At 41.8% G+C, this 19,454-nt stretch overlaps 1 protein-coding gene across 1 annotated transcript; it reads right to left on the bottom strand.

Annotated features, from left to right (window-relative positions):
• Window positions 1-9,970: 9,970 nt before the first annotated feature.
• On the bottom strand, window positions 9,971-19,174 carry LOC117822116 (sodium- and chloride-dependent GABA transporter 1-like). The gene is made up of 15 exons (XM_034696759.1): window positions 18,844-19,174; window positions 17,440-17,822; window positions 17,089-17,220; window positions 16,884-16,984; window positions 16,645-16,754; window positions 16,344-16,476; window positions 15,519-15,653; window positions 15,314-15,417; window positions 14,529-14,653; window positions 14,249-14,361; window positions 13,470-13,601; window positions 13,117-13,219; window positions 12,702-12,802; window positions 12,371-12,538; window positions 9,971-12,235 (listed from the first exon to the last, which is right to left on the bottom strand). Exons 2-15 carry the CDS (start codon window positions 17,669-17,671, stop codon window positions 11,780-11,782), a joined length of 2,145 nt encoding a protein of 714 aa, XP_034552650.1. The 5' UTR covers window positions 17,672-17,822; window positions 18,844-19,174; the 3' UTR covers window positions 9,971-11,779.
• Window positions 19,175-19,454: the final 280 nt, after the last annotated feature.

Genomic DNA, 19,454 nt, shown 5'->3' with positions numbered 1-19,454 from the left:
CAGGGATTCCATGTTATGTGTCATCATGTACAGTAGGGCAAAAAAGTATTCAGTCAGCCACTGATTTTGCAAGTTCTCCTACTTAGAAAGATGAGAGAGGTCTGTAATTTTCATCAGAGGTACACCTCAACTTTGAGAGACAAAAAGAGAAAAAAAAAGTCCAGGAAATCACATTGTAGGATTTTTAAAGAATTTATTTGTAAATTATGGTGGAAAATAAGTATTTGGTCAATTACAAAAGTCCAACTCAATACTTTGTAACATAACCTTTGTTGGCAATGACAGAGGTCAAACGTTTCCTGTAATGGTGCATTCACACCAAACGCGAACGATCGCGCTATTCGCGCGAATATGGACGCGAGAATGTTTTGTGTTTACTCGCTCTACTCGCGCGAATGACTCGCTCAATTCGCGCGTCAAAATCGCGTGTAAACGAGTGCCAAGACGTGAATATACGCGAGAGGGAGGGGGGCTCCCACGCCACAGCTGTCTGTTGTCAACAAACAGAATACAGTGGAGGCTGGCTTGACTTTCGTTTCAGAAGTGGAGGCTGGCTTGACCGCAGTAACAAGGTTGAGCTCGTGGACATTGAATGGGGAAGCCGTTTATACTAAATGGGGCAGAGATTACTTCCTACTACAACAGCTGAAAATTTTTTTCACAACTCACCACATAATCCTCCTCACTCTCTGTCCTCACAGTGAGTTCCTGTTTATTCCTCATCCCATAAAAACAGGTAGTGTCACAGAGTTTGGGGAAGCTGTACGATGATAGAATCAAAGTGTCCCATATATTCCAGATGAGGGAATCTCCGCTGGGATCTCCGCTGGTCCATACGTCACACAACACACGTCCCGGGTGATCTGCACGCCGATTGGCTATCGCGCCGCGATTCATTCGCTTGAGTTCAGATATTTCAACTCTTGCGAATCGTTTGCGCGAATGAATTCGCTTGATACGCGCGTATTCGCACTATATGCGAATATAGTACTATTTTTTTTTCTCATTTTGTCTCTCATAGTTGAAGTGTACCTCTGATGAAAATTACAGGCCTCTCTCATCTTTCTAAGTGGGAGAACTTGCAAAATCAGTGGCTGACTAAATACTTTTTTGCTCCACTGTATGTGTGATACTATATGACACATCAGCCACTAAATTATGTCCACTGTTTCCATGGTTATATTTAGTTTTTATTAAACAGCCTTGATCACTGTTCGATTTTTGAAAAGACTGAACCAGTCTCAACTGAACTCAACTCAAACTGAAGTCAACTCCACTGAGTTTCTAACAAGCGGCAACCTCCGGTCTAAAAATATGAGTCCTATGTGGAAGTGCTAAAAACTGCAGTTTATCGAGGATCCGCTTGAGGCTGGCTCTGGAAGTACTGGAAGTCACATATACATGAATGGGTAAAAGCCGATCTTTACAGCAGAAATAAACATGTTTACAGCCTGGTACAAAAGACACGTGTAGTCTGGATAGCTCATTTCTTGATCGGCACACACTGTGAGGAGGGTGAATTTTTTCTAGCGTGGCAATTTCGAAGATATTGTGATTACGAGTTTTCCAATGAGAGGCACAGCTGACTTGATTGACAGGCGGGAACACTGTAGCTGTTGGCCAGGAGGCTCAAAGTCCACTTCTTTACGTCACAATCGCTCAACAGCAGCAATATGGCTGCCGCCGACGATTGGCCTCAAAACAACGCTTCAGAAACAGATGGGTGACGTCATGGATCCTACTTCCATATCTTATACAGTCTATGGATTCTAAAGAGTCAGAAGTGGTCAGTTATCAACTGCAAAGCCTTATGAAGACAGTTTAAGTTGTTAAAGTTGCTTTCTGTTGCCTTGAGTTGCAACCACTCAGAGTTCTTGTCTAACCCTAACCCACAGTATTGGTCATTGGACTTGGTTCCTAACCCTAACCCTTAGTTTTTGTCACTGGAGTATATTCCTAAACCTAACCTTTGGGCTTACTCACAATTTATCTCCTCACCCAACCCTTACCCTAACCCTAACCACTCTGGGTTCTTGCCTAATCCTAACCTTTGATCTTTGTTAGTGGACCTCAAACCTAATCTTTGGACATGTCTGGGAAGGAACACCTTACCCACAATCTTTCCCTAACCCTAACCACTCTGGGTTTTTCCCTAATCTTAGACAGTGATTAATGGATGGATTTACACATCAAACTGCACAAAATCTAAGTGATACATACCTATGGCAAAGGGTTCTGACTGACAATGAAAGCGTGAGTGACATGCGTTGGCCCGTGCAAGCCCTTGGCACCCTATCCAAACTGCTGAGGTGTCAGCCGAGGTGGGGGGTGTCACTGTAAGTCTAACACAAACCTAACCATGCCACGTTTGTCTCCTTCTTCATCAAGAACTCAACCGACTCATATTTGTTCATTCGTTGAACAGTAGTGGATAATGTGTGGCTATAGTTTTGGAGCTGGTGGTGGTGTTGTAGATAAAGTAAGAAATCTAGACTCATGTAAATAGATGCATGAATACACATGATATACCATAATAAATATATCTCATCACCAACTTTTTTTTTAGATGTAATGCAATTGTTTGAACTTCACGGGAAGTTGAAAATGGTACATTATGTCATTTTGTTTTTTGACTACATTACAACAAAATATGAAAAGTTTGGATAGCACGTCATGTTTTCCAAACTTAAATATATAATTCAAGAAGAGACCATGAGTGATAGCAAATATAATCTGAGCTCTTAATATCAAATACAAAACCAGTTCCTACATATTTGGCATTTATCCAAAATTCCCTGTTTTCAAATGTCACCATACGATAAATGTCCTGCCGAATAGAAGTTTGTTCCGTGAACCGTGTGTGTGTCGTTCATGTTACGTCAGCAATTGCGCCCTGTCTGCGTCACTGTTTGTCTCTGTCTTGACCTCATTGACCCCTGCTGAGTGTCACTGCTGTGTAATGCGCAGGCTCGTCTCGCGGCGTCTTACCTGTGACTGTTCAGCTCTGGGGATGGAGGGAGGGAGGGAGGGAGGGAGGGAGGGAGCAGAGCGGAGGTGCCTGAGGAGGGGGAAGGACAGACTGAGCAGGCTGCCGTGGCCCCTGCCTGGTCTGGCTCACTCATCAGTGAGCACAGCTCCCAAACCTCTGTGACAGATCAGAATAGAAAGCATGCAGCACATCATAGCTATGATTCACTGCAGTCCCCAAGTCCAAGCCCGCCCTGAAGGCCTTCAGACCTCTTAATCATCGTGTGTGCCTGTGTGTCTCTGTGTGTGTCTATGTGTTTGTATGTTAGTTTGTGGAAGTTAGCGAGACAGACGGAGAATGAATGAGCTTGTTCGCATACGACAGTGCTTCCATAAAAGTTTTCAATGTGTTTTCTTTGTGTCAGAAAGAGTAAACTCCAGATAACAGGCTTCAAAATGTTCTCAGAGCATAGCAGTGTGGATGCTCATGTGTTAGTCTTAGTTGTTGGCTGATATTTGAAGGAAGGGTTCTTTATGCATGCAGTGTGCCTAAAAATTCAAGTTATTGTGCAGTCATTGTGCACAGGCAAGGGCATAACTGCATGAGTAAAAATGTCATGCAACAGAGAATAGTGCATGCACATCCCATGCAGAGGTTACTTGGTCACATTTGCATATAACTATGTGCCAAAGAAATAAATCAACATTTATTTGCACACACAAATACATTATGTGTGAATCTTAGATACATACAGATCTATTATCATGTGCCTGAACATAGATTGAATCCAGCTTCATGATTATCTTGTTTTTTGATGCAAATTTAAGTAAATTTTCTGAACTCCGCAGTCCTAAGTGCTTCCCATAAGAACAGACAAAATAGAAAGAAGTATAAATTATTTTGTAGGGCTTAAATTACAAAAGGGAAACTAATGAAATGTTTAAAATCAACAAATATAACCAGTAGAAATTTGAATGGTAATAAGTAACCACCTACGATGAAGCTACTTTAAAGTAAATGATTCAAAGGAGAAACTGCATTTCTAAGAAAGAAAGACGCTGAGACGGAATTAACTTTTCAAATAAAATGCTTTTAAATCAGTGAACAACTGTGCAAAGGCGTGTTTTACATTTTCAAATAACTTGATGATGATCGTGAAAATGTCCTTGCAGTGGTGACTGTAGAAAACCAAGAGGGTTAAGGTGGTCACAGATATAACCCTCTTCTTTCTTTCCCCATGTGGTTCCCAGCAGTTGAAGGTATTGTAGTTCATTGTGAGGGAGAGTGGAAGGACAGAGCATGGACGGAGCTTCACTTTCAGTCAGAAATGAATCTCCTAATGATAAAACAAAATGACAGTAGTTTTGGGTCATGAACTTTCTCAACCACCTGCTCCACACCTTCCACCTCGCTCTCAGTTCCCTGCTGTAATAAAGTGAGGAGATTCCGCCTGCATCCTGAGGACTGAAGTGTTAATTGTGTGCTGGCGTAATCTGACACAACTTTTTTGGAAAGAGGGTCTTTACTAAAGCTGTGCCTGGAGCTGCTGCCTGATTACGTCTTTACACTCCCCATGAGGACTTGTACATACTGCAAATCCATGCCCACATACTCCAGTTAACACAAACGTGCATTGCGTGTGCATGCTCATGCATCCATATATGCAAATGGAACATGCTGCATGTCTGCATGAATACACCTCATGCGCACATCCTGCTCATGCACACAGGTGCTTGCAGGTGCAGCTTTGCCAGTCGGTGTAGGCTAAGTTTCAGCAGATTAGCTGCAGAGTAATGAAATTCAGAGGAGCCCAGAATATGTTTGCCTGTTGTCATTTCTATGTGCAAGCAGTGAAAGAAATAACTTGATTCGATGTCGGCTGAGTTTTTTATTTGTCAGCTATTATCAAAGTCCCACATCCTGAGGAGGTCCAGGCTACAACACAGGGCCTGAAACCCCTTGGGCAGGGAACCCAGGAGGAAGCCATTAGAGGAGCTTCACTGGAGAGCTGGCCCTTCCTCCTACTAGCTTCACATCAGGGGGGGGGGGGGCACAAGATCATCCAGAGCACCAACTGTGCGTGACATCCAGGCAGAAACATGTCTTGCTCACCATGTGGAATTTCTCCCCTTGGCTTACGTTGGGCATGAGCTATATAGTCTTGTACATTAGCCAGCTCCTCGAACAGTCTGCTAATATTCTGCTCCTCTTTTTCTCAATATTTCAACCCAATTTACACACACAATTTACCTCATAGTTAATATTCAGAACACGTACAACACATTTGTAGAATAAGAAAAATACTGCTGTTTCTTTTCTGGATATTTGCAGCACTCTGATTCTTTTTCAGCGTTTCACTTTGCCTCTTCCTCGGCCTGATTTGCATTCAGTATTTGACCCAGGCAGTAATCTACAATGACTCCCCCATAAGCCTCTGGCACTTTGGGGAGATGTTATAAGCTGTGACAAAAGACAAGACGCGCCACAGAAAAACTGAAAGTAGCAGGGGAAAGTCTCCTGATTAGCTGAAATAGTCCTCTTTATTGGGACTTTAAATTCCCTCTCACTTACACAGATTCATTTTCAGAGCAGCTGTTGTATGCTGTATTTCATGATTAAAAATGCTACCCCAGTTCTGGATTAGTACGATAGAAATACAGATACAACTAAAATAGTAGAATATTTACATTAGAGAGCAGATGGGGACAGGTTCATGCATGTGATAGTGTAGAGAGGCACAACGGGGGGGAGAGCAGTACAATGTAAATTGAAGCGTATCATTTCCACATGAGGGGGATTTTTAAAATCAAACCAATATAGAGTTCTAAAGTGAGTCCTGTAAGCTCTTATTTGTGACAAGGTAACCTCTTTGGCATCTGCCTCAAAATCTGATATTTGAATCTGTACAGTCTTATGCTCTGCTTCTTTGCCTGAAATATCTGCAATATTTGCTGTGTCACTAGAGCGCTGAATCAAACGGCAGAATCATAGGGAATCCACAACTCAAATGTCTCAGAGTGCACTCATTAATCTTAAATCTCACCCAGCTGAGCAGCATAAAAACTTGATCTATACGCAGCGGTGCAGTGTGTGTGTATGAGCAAAAAAAAAAAAAGAAAAAAGAAGACATGTTGGTCCCTTACAAAAATGAGCCAGTAAACAAGTTCATTTCAGCAAGGTTGGTATTCAGACTGGAGATGGAGCCCAATTAGCATATATGCAGAGAGAGAGAGCTTTGCATGCTTGACATCCTCTCAGCCCCTCTGCTGGAAATAGCCATGCACACAACATCCTCTGATTACATTGATATGTAGATTCAAGCATCTGCAAAGATTAGTTATTCATTAATGTATTTGCTTTGAATTCTCATGTGAGCATACCTCAGACAGAAAGTCTGGGGCAAATAAAACGCAGCAGAGGAAAAATGTCACAAATGATCACACAAAATCCACATCAAAAATATGCAGGTTCGGTGACCCACGACAATATGAACCCGATAGGGCGTTATGATTAAGAGAATCCTTTGGCACTGGGGTTAAAAACAGAGAAAGTATACATTTAATTATCAGCCTTTTCATCTTCACAGCAGGATTAGCTTTTCTTGCTCTAAGTGGGCTGTGAGGATTAATCATTGCAGCCTGTGTGAGTTTATAAGCTGAAGCGTTCTGTCATCCTTTCATAAAAGCATCATGGATCACCAGTTTGCTTCTTCAGTGTCCTCTCTCGCGGCCACACTGCGAGCACTTTTTAACTTTAAAAATAGGCTCGCGACAGAGAGTGCCAAGAAATGCTAAACACCAAACACTGTCCCCTTGCTTAGATCTGGCCACAAAATGGAGCTGATAAGACCACAGACTCTGCATGGGGAAAAAAAGTCACATTAATTCATGCTATCTATATCAATTAACATGTATAGTGCTGATATGAACAAACAGCTAATATAGAGTGTTTGTTTATAGTCAAGTTTATTTATAAGCCCCTTCATCGTGGTCCTAGAGACAATAGGTTTCAAGTTATCTACATAATGAGACAGGAGATGAAAAAGACCCTCCTCACACTTTGAGAGGTGTTCCCTTTTTATCGGCTCATTAAGGCAAAAAGGAGAGCGTGTGTGATGAGGCTGACGAATTGAAACAGAATAATAAAAAGCACACACACTAACTAAAGATCCAAGCTGTTTGGACAACATTTAGAAGTTGACTATCTTTGCTGCTGCCGTTTAGGTTATGACCCTATTATTCTGAGTTATCTAAAGGGTTAACTTTAGCATTAAGACGGGTGGACTGACCAAGATAATTGACAGATGAGATTTTTTCACCATGACAGAAGGCTTGGACAGGCAACCTGGCACATTCACATTATCTGACTCAATCATCTGCAATTTTGGAACATTGAATTTTTGGTTATGGCCATCTTCATATTTGAACATTTGGTCCTAGAATTGTTATAGGTTACCTATACTGTAAGAGAGGCTCAGTGGTACCAATGGTCTTCACCTCCCCCCTACACTTTAAAGTGAACTGGTCCGCTTAAAAGAACAAATCAGATTGGTTAAAATACAAATGAAATGGGAAGTAAAGGACAAAAAATATACAAGAAGGCAGAGTGGAAAAGGTCAGAGGCAGAAAAACTTCCATGTAATCTTACAACATGTTCTGGATAACATAAGCTTTACTTTAGGCGTTTCTAGCCCATTTTTGGGGGCGCTGAAGCACCTCTAAATTGAATCCCAGCACCCCTAAAATATGAGAGATTTCTTTTTTTTTTTACTGTATGTCCAAAAGTTTCAAAACCATACAATACTTGGTTGAAACGTAATATTTTAACAACAAAAATACAGCAGCTCCACCGCGTTTTACATGTTGTGCATTGCATTTCAAATGAAAGTCCAAACAAAACCCATCCAATGTCAATTTTTGGTATTTTTGGTACTCACTACTGGTTTGCTCCAGAAACATACATACTGTTTATGTATATGTTGAGGAGCTGCTGTATATAAATGAGTCGTCTTTCCCCAGAAATTAGGGCTACCATATGTTTCTTTTATGATTCCAATCCATTTCTCTTTTTCTGTGGCTCAGCATTTAAATAACCTTTATCAGATTTGATGGTTTAGTCACAGACTTTCCCAAAAAGTGTTATACTTTTCCTTCACAAATGTGGGAATTAAATTGCATTAAAATGTACAAAACAGTGAAATTTATCATGCACGGCTCAGCATCCCAAAACATCCTATCCTAGAATCGCCCCTGGTCCAAGTTCAACGGTAGACAACCCAAAAAGCCTTCACAACTGGTCACTAATTTCTGCCATCGCTGATAGTGTCAATTTGTGAACCAGTCTGAATTTTAAGGGGTTGCAGTGTTTTCCTCATAGTATTCAAAATTGCCCTCCCAAGTCTTGATAGTATGGGTTTAATATTTAGAATTCCCCTTCCAAATACTATTGAGGCACAAGTTTTGGTAACATACCCATCATGAATTGATTTGAAAAAAAAAAAATCTGGAATACCACAACAACCAATATTTCCAATCAGGTCCCATAATCGATGCCTCTCATAACTGAGCTGTGGTGTCTTTAAGTCTTAGTTGAGCAGGGAAAACAATAGCTTGGAAATAGGTCAAATATTTATATTTGCTCTTGCAGGATAAAATAAAGCACATATTTTCCACCCCAAAGAATGTGTATTTGTTCTATACAGTATTATTGATTCCATGTTTAATCCATGACCTGAACTCAGACTAATTGTGTTCTGCTGGATTTCCCCCAACTAGCTTCTGGCTTCCTCCCCCTGTCCGCCCCTGCCTGAAATGATGATCTATGGTTTTGCTGGAGGTAAGACATCAGTCTGAGTTGTCTCGCCTGTGACTGGTTTTCATAGGTAATGATACTAAATTACACAACTGGGAATAAAGGAGGCTAGTAAGTCATCCATCAGGGGCTAGTTTATATGAGCTACCATTGGGGGCATTATTCAAACCCCAGACCACTCAAACACAGCTTTCTGTCCCCATCCTCCCTCTCTAACACACACACTTTCTCTCTCTCTCTCACACACACACACACACATCTACACACACACACACACACAGTTTGCCACAAGCTACTAGAGGGGACATCTCATTCTTTTTTTTACAGCAAGTCATTGTGGTGGTGTCAGCTGGTGCTGTCTCCTTTATCACACTGGAAGCTAATGGAAGCATCAACTGCAGGAGGTGGGGGAGAAGACACACACACACACACACACACACACACACACACACACACACACACACTCACACACACACACACACACACACACACACACACACACACACACACGCGAACGAACGCAGGGATACACACAGAGCCATAAGAGGTTGGGGAGATGGGGCAGGCAGGCGGGTGGGCACGCCAGGCCCCGGGGCCAGAGCTGTTCTGTGGTGATGTTTTTCTTGCCGAGGAGGCCTCTCTCTATCAGCTTGTGTTTCTGACACTCTATAAACCTCAAGGAAGAAGAGCCTCAGACGATTTCCTCTCTTTCCTCTTTTGATGTTTCTTCTTCTTTTTTTTTTTTTTTTTACAGTAATGTTTACCCCTTTTTTTCCTACCCCCATGGGAGAGCTAAGCTGGATGTCATCCTCACTCAAAACTACAGAGGAGAGGTTTTTGTTTAATTTTCACACGTCCCACCTGGCCTCATTCTAACAAAACACAAAACGAATCCAGCTATGCAAGACTTTTTTTCCCCCACCCGCTAAATCCCTGTTTGTACGTTTATTGGTCTCACGTATTTATTTTTCTATTGACTAGAAATACACCGTAGACAACATCAGGGTTTAGCTACAAGAGAGGGAACAATAGCCAATTACTACTGCAGGATTCAGCGCGGCGTACATCTTTTGAGAGGATAGTGGGGTTGACCTAATTTCCTGATACGAGGGTTGAAAAGCACGGGGCTGCTACTTTTAACACACATGCTATAAGGGACATATGCCAGGCATGTATTGTATTTATATTTTTCTATAACTCTTTATTTTTTCAGTCTTTTTCTGTTTGTATAACATAACAATCGTGCTTTATCATTTGACACCATTTAGATACATATCATGTTTATATTATGTTTTACATTAGGCAGTGAGACAGTTAAAAATATACAAAACAATATTGTTTTACTAGACATAGTTTCTATTTTTAATATAATCGTCAGTATCTTCATTGTCATCATCATTTCGTATATTTCTGTAAGATATGTGCTTTAGCTTCTGTGATCAAAATATTATTGCAGAAAACAGCAACTCCATTTTTTCAACATTTAGACAATAACTTCCAATGTAATACAGACATTCACAGTTACATGTTTTACACAGTACAGTTTTACAACAAAGTTCCAGAGAAAACTGTGGTAGAGTTAACTTTATACAAAATTCACAGGACATGAACTGTAGCCATTTCACATTTTCGCTCAGTTGTTTTGCTTTTCAAAGTAAACATGTTCTGTTCAACCAGATGCCTTTCACAGTAGCTGCCATAGAAGCAAACTAACATTGTCCTAACACGCCATGGCAAAAGTCTGGGGAAATTAAAGCTTTGTGCTTTTCACTAGTAAAGCAAAGACAACAGAAACAAAAGGAGAAACAGACCACCTGCTTACTGGCCTGCACTTATACATCTACATATGTATTGCTGAATACATATAGATCAAACTATAATTGATCATTACACATAAAGAAAAAGAATGACTGTACTAAAACACAGAGTTGGTCCAGGTTTTTGTGCTAGCATACAAAGTTATATTTTGTACTTCTGCCCAGTCATGTAAACAGACTATGGCTTGGCTGAAATTGGTCTATTGGCTTAAGGCCGTCTCTGTTCTTCTTTTTTTTTATTAGTCAGGAGACATTTCAGTAAAATTTTCACTGATGTTCCTGAGGAAAGCATGCAAAACGTAAACAGGATTGACTGTCAGCATTAAGGGATAGTCGATGTTTGTAAATCACTTCTCTAACCCTGTGCTTTTTCTTTTTTTTTCTTTTTTTGTTGTACTTCTTAGTACCCTGTGCTTTGCCAACCAAACACTAAATGGCATAGTTTTTGCTTTTGTCTGCCTATTGATTTTGGTCCTCCATCACAACACATATAGTATAAAACATCCTAAAAATAACTCTAAAAATGTCTCAATCACATACAAGATTTTCCCTTTTTTATACTGAAAAAAAGGAAGGAAAAAAATAACAGTCTCTCTCACACACAAAAATCTTTTGCAACAAATACTGGTTTGCTCCAGAGCTCCTAAACATGAACTTCTTATTGGCATTGTGCTTACGTCGAGCTCCCCTGTTTGCCTTGTGGCCTGTAGTTTACCTCACAGAGTGCAATGTTTGGAAAAGAGACAACTGTGTGAGGTTTAGTAAACATCCACGATAAAATTGACGCCATCCCTTGCACTCTTCAATGATGTCAATTTTGTTCACTACTTCATCTACTATATTCACACGGCATTTACTTGATTCATGAAGATATTCAACAAATCTCTAATCTATATCTCTATTTTTTTCTTTTCTCACAGTATTACACAGTATGTTTACATCTTTTTTTGTTCGGATTTACGGTTGTATTTGTGAACACTAACAGTCTTTGATATTGTTTTCAGAATGCAAACCAACAATAAGACATCACTGGCTTGGTTTTACAAATGCAGAAAATTAAACGTGGTTGAAAATCGGTTTTGATCACATATTGCCCCTGGAGGTAGGTGAATCAATTAAAATCTTGGAAGTCCTTTGTAATGTTCTTTTTTGTCTACATGCTCCATGAGGGTTTCTTTGTTGTCTACACGTTGGCCTCTGCATTGGTCAGGTTAGAGGTTGGGCTTGTTGGGTTTGGGGGGTTAACAGGCTCTGTTGGGCTAGCTGGGTTTGGTGGTGGTGGGCTGGTCGGGCTAACAGTTGTGGTGGTGGTTGGGTTAGCCGGACTAGCTGTGGTGGTGACAGTGGTGGTGACAGTGGTGGTGGGACTAGTCGCTGGGTTTACCGGGCTAGCAGCGGTGGCTGTACTAGCTGGTGCGGGAGGAGCCGGGTTGGCGGGGGTCACAGGGCTGGTGGAGTTGACTGGAGCCGGACTGGTGGGGCTGGCGGGGTTAGCCGGAGCTGGATTAGTAGGGCTGGCGGGATTGGCTGGATTAGCGGGGCTGGATAGGTTAGCGGTGTTGGTTTCCGCCTGCTGCTCAGGTCCGTTCTCCTGAGGTCGCCTGACAACCGCAGGAGGCTGGAGCATTATCCGAAGTCGCTAGGAGTGAAAGACGACACAAATAGATTACATAAGAGAGGAGGTATGTCAGGTCACAGACGTGGAAGAGATCTACACAAGCTGGCTAAATGTCTTCTTTAACCCAACTAACACAACAATCAATCAACTTCCTACCTCTTTATAGGTGCCCTTGAGTCCCAGATACATGTAGACCATGTATCCTGGTATGAGAATCATTGAGGACATTGCCATGAGCCAGCCCACTCCCTGACCCCAGCCTGGGAACACATAGTCTCCCATCGTGAGAGGAACCATTTGTACGGCACTGAACAGGAACACCCCCTGTGGGAGACAAGAGACGCTTTATGCATCCTGACACTGCTGACTCCGGGCGGCTCTGTCTGAGCCTGACATGGCTGCAGGCAGGTAATATTGACTTTATTTATTGTCTCATTCCTCATGTCGTGACTTTACATGTACACTTGTATTAGTCCAGAGTACTCACACCGACGATGCAAGGCGTGAACACGACCCAGCACAACTTCCACCATATACACGGCTTGTATCCAATCATCTCCTGGATGTTGTCGTAGAACTTGTTCACACCTGCGAGACAAATGAATCCATGATCAAAATATTCATATCCAATTTATTTCAATTTGCTACCGGTCTGCCATGCATAATGATGAGGATGGTGAGGTGGAACACATGAGTGCTCATGACCTTGAGGCTGAGTAGTGTTTGAAGCTGCGCAAATATCAATTTGGAGAGGTGTGGCACTTTCTAACCTCCAGGTGTACCATGACATTTCCTTCATGCATTAATTCACTGTTTTGTTTTCTGTTTTATTGTAAAGAAAAGAGAAAACCTTTCATATTTCATTTGGAAAAGTTGCCTGAAACACTGATAGGAATACACACCGTAGAACCAAGATATGGAGATGCACTCAAAGAAGACCAGGAACAGCAGACACATCCCACTAGCAGAGTAGTAGTCAAACAGTTTAAACACATAGATTCCACCCTGGACACAGAAAAACAGAGAAGTGTGTTCTTAAAAACACTCATTTCATAGTTACAGCATTAAAAACTCTGGTATTACTTTTAATTCTATTAAGAGAACTCCTAGAGGCTTAAATTGCTCCCTTCCTTCTACATAGATGCATGAATTTTCTACTTTTAATCTTTTAATTACATCTCCAAACTCCATTACTCATTTGATTAATCTGCTGCCTTTAACAGTCAGTGGTTACATAAGAGCTACCCTGCTGTACCTGTGTGATGTTTGACAGTCCGATCACATAGGACACCAGACAGACGCAGGCGATGAAAAGCTCTCGCCTCCCCCTCAGAGCTCGGGGAAACTCATCCACCAGAGCGGTGATGAAGCCTTCCACGGTGCAGAACTGAAGGACAGAATCATACAGAAAGTGCATTAAGCATAAATGTTACCACACGCGCTATTTGCGTCTGCTGCTTTTTATATTCTTTGTCGCAAAGAGCGTGTAGAGGTCTGTGAATATTTTGCAAATTGTATTCTTCACTTAAGAAGTTTCGTCTTAGCGGGCAGGCTAACTGATGATGAGATATGACATAGAATTGCAGTGTGCACCAAACCATGGGACAAAAACGCTAACGTAATCTTCTGAATGACCAAGCATCCACTTCTTGGAGGCCATTTTGGTAATGACTCTGTTATGCAAAAGCTCAGTTGCAGTGACATCAAGAGCGGGGTTATAATTCATGTCTTTTACTTTGAAGTGCTGTTCGTACATAACTGCATGAGTACAGTTTTTTCTACTCTCTGTGGCCTTACTCGAACCCAAATATCAAACACGAATGAAAGAAATCCCGACAGTGAAACCTGTGGGCACAGAGGTGATAAAGTTGCATTAAAAAGACCTGACAGCTGATGTCAAAGCTCAGCTATATCTGTCCACAAGGAGCAAATTGCACGCTTATCATGAAGGTAGCAGGGGTGAGCTGCATGATATGTACCTGCATTTTAAATATTTAGGTCAGCCGGTGAGCAGATCATTCCCAAGCCCCTTACCTGGCTGTCGATCCCCAGCATGAGCAGCATGGAGAAGAACAGAATGGCCCAGAGAGGAGACACAGGCAACTGGGTTACAGCCTCAGGGTAGGCCAGAAAAGCTAAGCCAGGACCTGCATAGCAAAATGGAAAATCATATTTAATTTCATTCACTAAGCACTCAGCAAACACACACATCCACATAGATTGTGTTACAAATGCCATGTTCAGCTGTTAGGATCAATGACAGTGCACATCTTCTTGCGCAGAGACAGAAGAAAGCACATGTTCAATCCCTCACCTGAAGCTGCCAGGTCGGCAATGTCTTTCTTTGTCACGTGAGCCATGAAGCCGACAATAGAGAAGATTACAAAGCCAGCAAACATGCTGGTACAGGAGTTGATGAAGCACACAATGATAGAGTCTCTGGGAAGAGGGAAGATAAAAAAAAAACCTGTTGTCAAACATTTGACTCATTTTTTGTCATGTTTTCTTCAATCAATCTTCTCTTTAAACAGGCCACACAGGAGAGACTGAGATCTCAAAGAGTAGCTGTGGAAACATCATGCCTGTTAATTCCTTTTGATCGTACAGACGCTCTGCAGAAACACGTTTGTGTTTGTAACAGACATGAACAGATTTAAGAGCTTGTACAAAATCATAAAATTCAGATTGCAGTTTTAAAGGAATAGATGTAGAAAGATAGATCCATTTGAAACAAGGACACAAAATGAATGCAACTATTTTTATGTAACTGATTGTTTATGTGACCTAGAACCATGGGGCTGCTGGAGAAAACACTCAGGCTTTGCAATCAGACTTTTTTTCCCCCTCCAGCACACACCAACAGAAAGAAGCAACCTTCTCTTTGATTGTTATTGCATTCATGCCAGCAATTCACATTAATACAACCCTTAAAGGGTTCTTATTGAGTACCCTTGAATGTGGTCTCCAAAAGGGACATACACTACAGGAAAAAAGCAGCAATTTAATAACTTCAGCTTTTAAGATTTGCTCTGATGTATAAAATTCAGCAGAATTCTTTGTCGTAGAATATCTCTATTCAGAAACCATCACAGGTCTTACCTGTAAACATTGTTATTGAAAGGGTTATAGCTACCCAGGGCTATAAGCGACCCCAATCCCAATCCATAGGAGAAAAAGATCTGTGTAGCTGCATCCAGCCATACCTGACAAAGAAACACACAAACATTTTAGTTGCGTGAGGCTGAGTCTTGCTCACTCAAGCATGCAGCATACAGGTTTGATTCATATGATTGTAAGTCATTACCTCTGATTCCTTCAGTTTTTCAAAGTCAGGGGTAATATAGAACAGAATTCCCTCTTTAGCTCCAGGTAGAGTCACCCCACGGATGAAGAGGATAAACAGCATGAAGTAGGGATACGTAGCAGAGAAGTAAACCACCTATAACATGGGAGAGTTATTAGTAAGGGGACACTGCTAAATCTTAATCAAATTTATGATGCATGCACAATTTGTAGATTTTGCATTTACACATTATTCAGAAATGTGATGGGTTGTAGAGATGTTCTAGATTTGTGTCCTTTAGTCCCTTTTTTGAGATAAAAAAAGGAGCTAAAGATTCTGCAAAGATTTCACTGCAGCTTCGATGTGACTGTGTGTGTGCATTTGTGACTCTGTGCAAGCAAATAGTGAGAAAATGTGCAGGGGGATGGGATGTGCTGTGACTAAAACAAATTTTATTTGCCATGGTCACGTGATGCGTTAGACTTTCGAAATGTGGCACCCCAGGGGAGGGAAGCTGCTCCAAGTCGAGGGAGGAGGACAAAACCAGATTGAAGCGTATGGCTGTTTGTTGCTCCTCCTATCATGAATCCACACTCAGTATAGACTCTGTGTCAGGAGGCTTGGAATTAGAAGAGCCACCAAGAGGGAGACTAGGATTAGTGAACGTGACTGTTTGATGTCTTTTCTCTTATTTTGAAATCAATCTGGACAATGTGGACTGCAACCTGAATGATTGATGAGCTGATATTACACCGATTAATATTGCATAGCTGTCACTTCGACTCCCCATTGGGACTCAGTGTAGCATAAATGGACTTGGATACCCAAATCTGGCAAAGGTCTTACCTTCCCTGTCCAGGCAACTCCTTTCCAGATACAGAAGTACACGAGGACCCAGGCGATGGCCAGCGTTATAGCCAGTGGCACCCGAATCTGGCCTGGTTTTTCCAAGCCATCGGTCATTTCATGCATGTTGCGCCTATAAGTCAGAGCGAGCAACAACAAGACTATTATCCACACTGAGAAATAAGCGTGCAGCAGCAGCAGGAGAAGAGGAGGCTGCCTTTTGTGTATCTCAGGGATGCATGCAGGATACTTAAAAGCTCTGCTGTTGTGAAAAGCAAAAGAAAAGCAGTCAGTTTCTTACTCCCAAAACTCTAACACTGAGCTGGTGAGATTGGTGGTGTCCAAAATGGAGTGGTTATTGTAACATTTCTCTGTGTTCCATGGATTGTTACAAGTGCTCCATGGAAGATTCTGTAAAACAAAATCAGTGTTTTTTTTTAATCTTCCTTTACACATGAGATGATTTAAGGTTTCTGATACAACAACCTTGACCCTATGATGCTTTCTATAAGTCACATGAGCACAGGGTGTGATACTTACAGGGGTGAAGGAGTTGTACAGGTAGTAAATGGCCCAAGATATTATTACAATGTAGTAAATGTTGAGCCAGAAGGATAGGACAGCTGCTGCAAGGCCCACACCTATCATACAGAAATGAATTAGACAGTATGTCATCGGATAAGTGGCCACCCTATATATTTTTAGACAAGGCCTCAGTTATCTGTAAATATTAGGTGAGTTATACCTTTGAACATAGGAGCCAGTTTCCACACACCAAGCCCTCCAATGGAGGTGTACTGACCAAGAGAGCATTCCAGTAGAAACAAGGGCATTCCAGCAAATATGAGAGTCAAAAAATATGGAATCAAGAAGGCTCCTGCATGGACAAAAGTAGATTATGTATTAACAAGAACGCACCAATCTGAGGCTCTGAAACAGCACAGCATAAATTAATTAGGGTTGCAAATGTAGGTGATATTAATTCTTTTCATGTTATCGACATGGTCAATTAGGCAAGCTCGTCTACGTGCGTGCATCATGCAGCTGAATGGGCCGTGCAGTGTGCTTAAATTAGCAGTGAAAAAATATTGTTTACCTCCTCCGTTTTTTCCACACAGATAGGGAAATCTCCACACGTTTCCCAGTCCAATTGCATAACCCACACAAGACAGGAGGAAATCAAATCTCCCACCCCATGTTTCTCTATCAGGCAATTCCTTTTTCTGCTTTTCTGGCTTCACGTCCAGTGACTTGGGTTTGTCATTGTTAGCGGCCACCTCGTTCAGTTCTGTGACTTGTCCATCCGTTTTGGTGCCGTTCGTCGCCATGTCTCTGGATTTGGCAGAGGTCCTGACAGTCGGACGGGAGGCTTCAGCACCAGTCCACGTAGACAGCAGCTTCGCGGTTTTTAGACCTAACCTTTGGACCAAATGTCAGGAGATGAAGCCTGTGCACACACGGCTCGTCGTCGCCGTTAACCTGGAAGCGTGAATAGAGCATTTGGTCGGTTTTTGCAGGAGGCGCTGAAAATGTTGGTGACTTGAGAAGCAATTGTGGACACATTTTGCACAACATTCATTTAGCTCTCTGCAGGTTCAATGTGGCAAAATTAATTAATCCAAACATTGACAGTTGTACTGTAATATGCATTTAAAAATCACATATTTAAGCAGCTCTCAAACAATTGGCTCCTTGACTAAATTTCCATTCATATCTGACTCAACAAACATCAAAAACCATCGATGGCAAAGTCATGCTGGACTTGATCCCAGAACTGAAACACATACGACAGATTGCGCGTAAATTGACAGCAGTAAAAAACAGATCAGCACACACGGTGGCCAAAAAAGTCTGCAATAAAATACCCCAAAGGAAGAAAAGGGAAATGATATTCTCAACAGCAACGAAAAGTTTAAGACAAATTACAGAATCCAAAACATGCACCTCGAGCGCAAGACGCGCCGTAGCAAAAGCAAATAGCCTATGAGGATTAAGCATAATCAAGTCCACCAATTACCACCTGCAGATTCTCCAAACAGTTATCCACGAACAGATTTTCAAGCAGCGGGCATAAAGAGAGGTTTCAAACAAACTGGAACAAAAAACGCATCATGGAGACAAAGGGATGTCCAATGCGTAAAAGCTTTACGCATCAAGCTGCACAAATAGCCTCCCCATTCTGCCCGATTAATTGAGAACCAAACGCGTTATTAGACGCACCAGAACGCGTCTCCACATTTTACAGCGTCCAATAGACCAGCAAACACCAATCAATTCTGCATTTAATTGGCTACACCGCGTAGGTGCAGAGCTCATCGTCCAGTCATTACATTGACCCCAGCAACATATTGACAGTATCATTCACAATTTAATCACACACACACACCGAGACGAAATATTAAGAGAAGACTCATGCATTTAGCAGGTTGTTTTATATGAGGGTTCAAACACGCACGCACGCACAGACAGACAAAAAAAATTTAGCAGCCAGTTTACTCACAATGAATGTGGGATCTGTGCCGCCGAGGATCCGCTGCCTGCCACAAATCTCGAAGCGAGGTATCCGTAGATTCCTCCTGTGGACGAAGTTGTAAACTCCCAGTATTTCTTGGAACATAAATAGATTTTACTTCCATTAAAAGACTTAAAGGGACCATGCAGCGTCACAGAGGATGTCCAAGCGGGAGCTGTCCAGCGGGGAGCAGTGCTGAAGACCAGGAGGAGGAAGAAGAGGAGGAAGAAGAAGAAGAGGAGGAGGAGGAGGAGGCTGAATCAACACGGGCAGCAGCCGCTTCGCCTTGTGCGACTGTCTAACATCAACAACCAGAGACTCAACTCCCATCTACACAGCCTCAATGTCATCTCAAAGTCGCCCCCCCTCCTCCTCATCCTCATCATCCTCTCCTTCATGTATAGGCTGCACTCACATAGCACTTGCATTGTTTGATTTTTAATATTTAATTTTTTTAAGAACTCCCTCTATTTTAATAAATATAGATATTGTTGTATTCACATTTATTTTTAATAGACAGGGCAATATTTATTCAATCCACTCTACCTGACAAAAATGAGACAATTCCTGTTTAGAGTGATACATTTTGATGAGTTTTG

The sequence above is a fragment of the Notolabrus celidotus genome, chromosome 11, assembly GCF_009762535.1.
Source record: "Notolabrus celidotus isolate fNotCel1 chromosome 11, fNotCel1.pri, whole genome shotgun sequence".
Taxonomy (NCBI): Eukaryota; Metazoa; Chordata; class Actinopteri; order Labriformes; family Labridae; genus Notolabrus; species Notolabrus celidotus.
This window is presented reverse-complemented; position numbering and strand designations above follow the sequence as displayed.

What these genes read in the sequence shown, in the direction of transcription:
- LOC117822116 (XM_034696759.1), bottom strand. Translation starts at nt 17,671, where the DNA reads ATGGCGACGAACGGCACCAAAACGGATGGACAAGTCACAGAACTGAAC. An exon ending in ACTGGCTCCTATGTTCAAAG is followed by an intron (nt 16,985 to 17,088) that starts GTATAACTCACC and finishes TCTGTATGATAG; the next exon opens with GTGTGGGCCTTGCAGCAGCT. An exon ending in TTCAATAACAATGTTTACAG is followed by an intron (nt 14,654 to 15,313) that starts GTAAGACCTGTG and finishes CCCTCTTCCCAG; the next exon opens with AGACTCTATCATTGTGTGCT.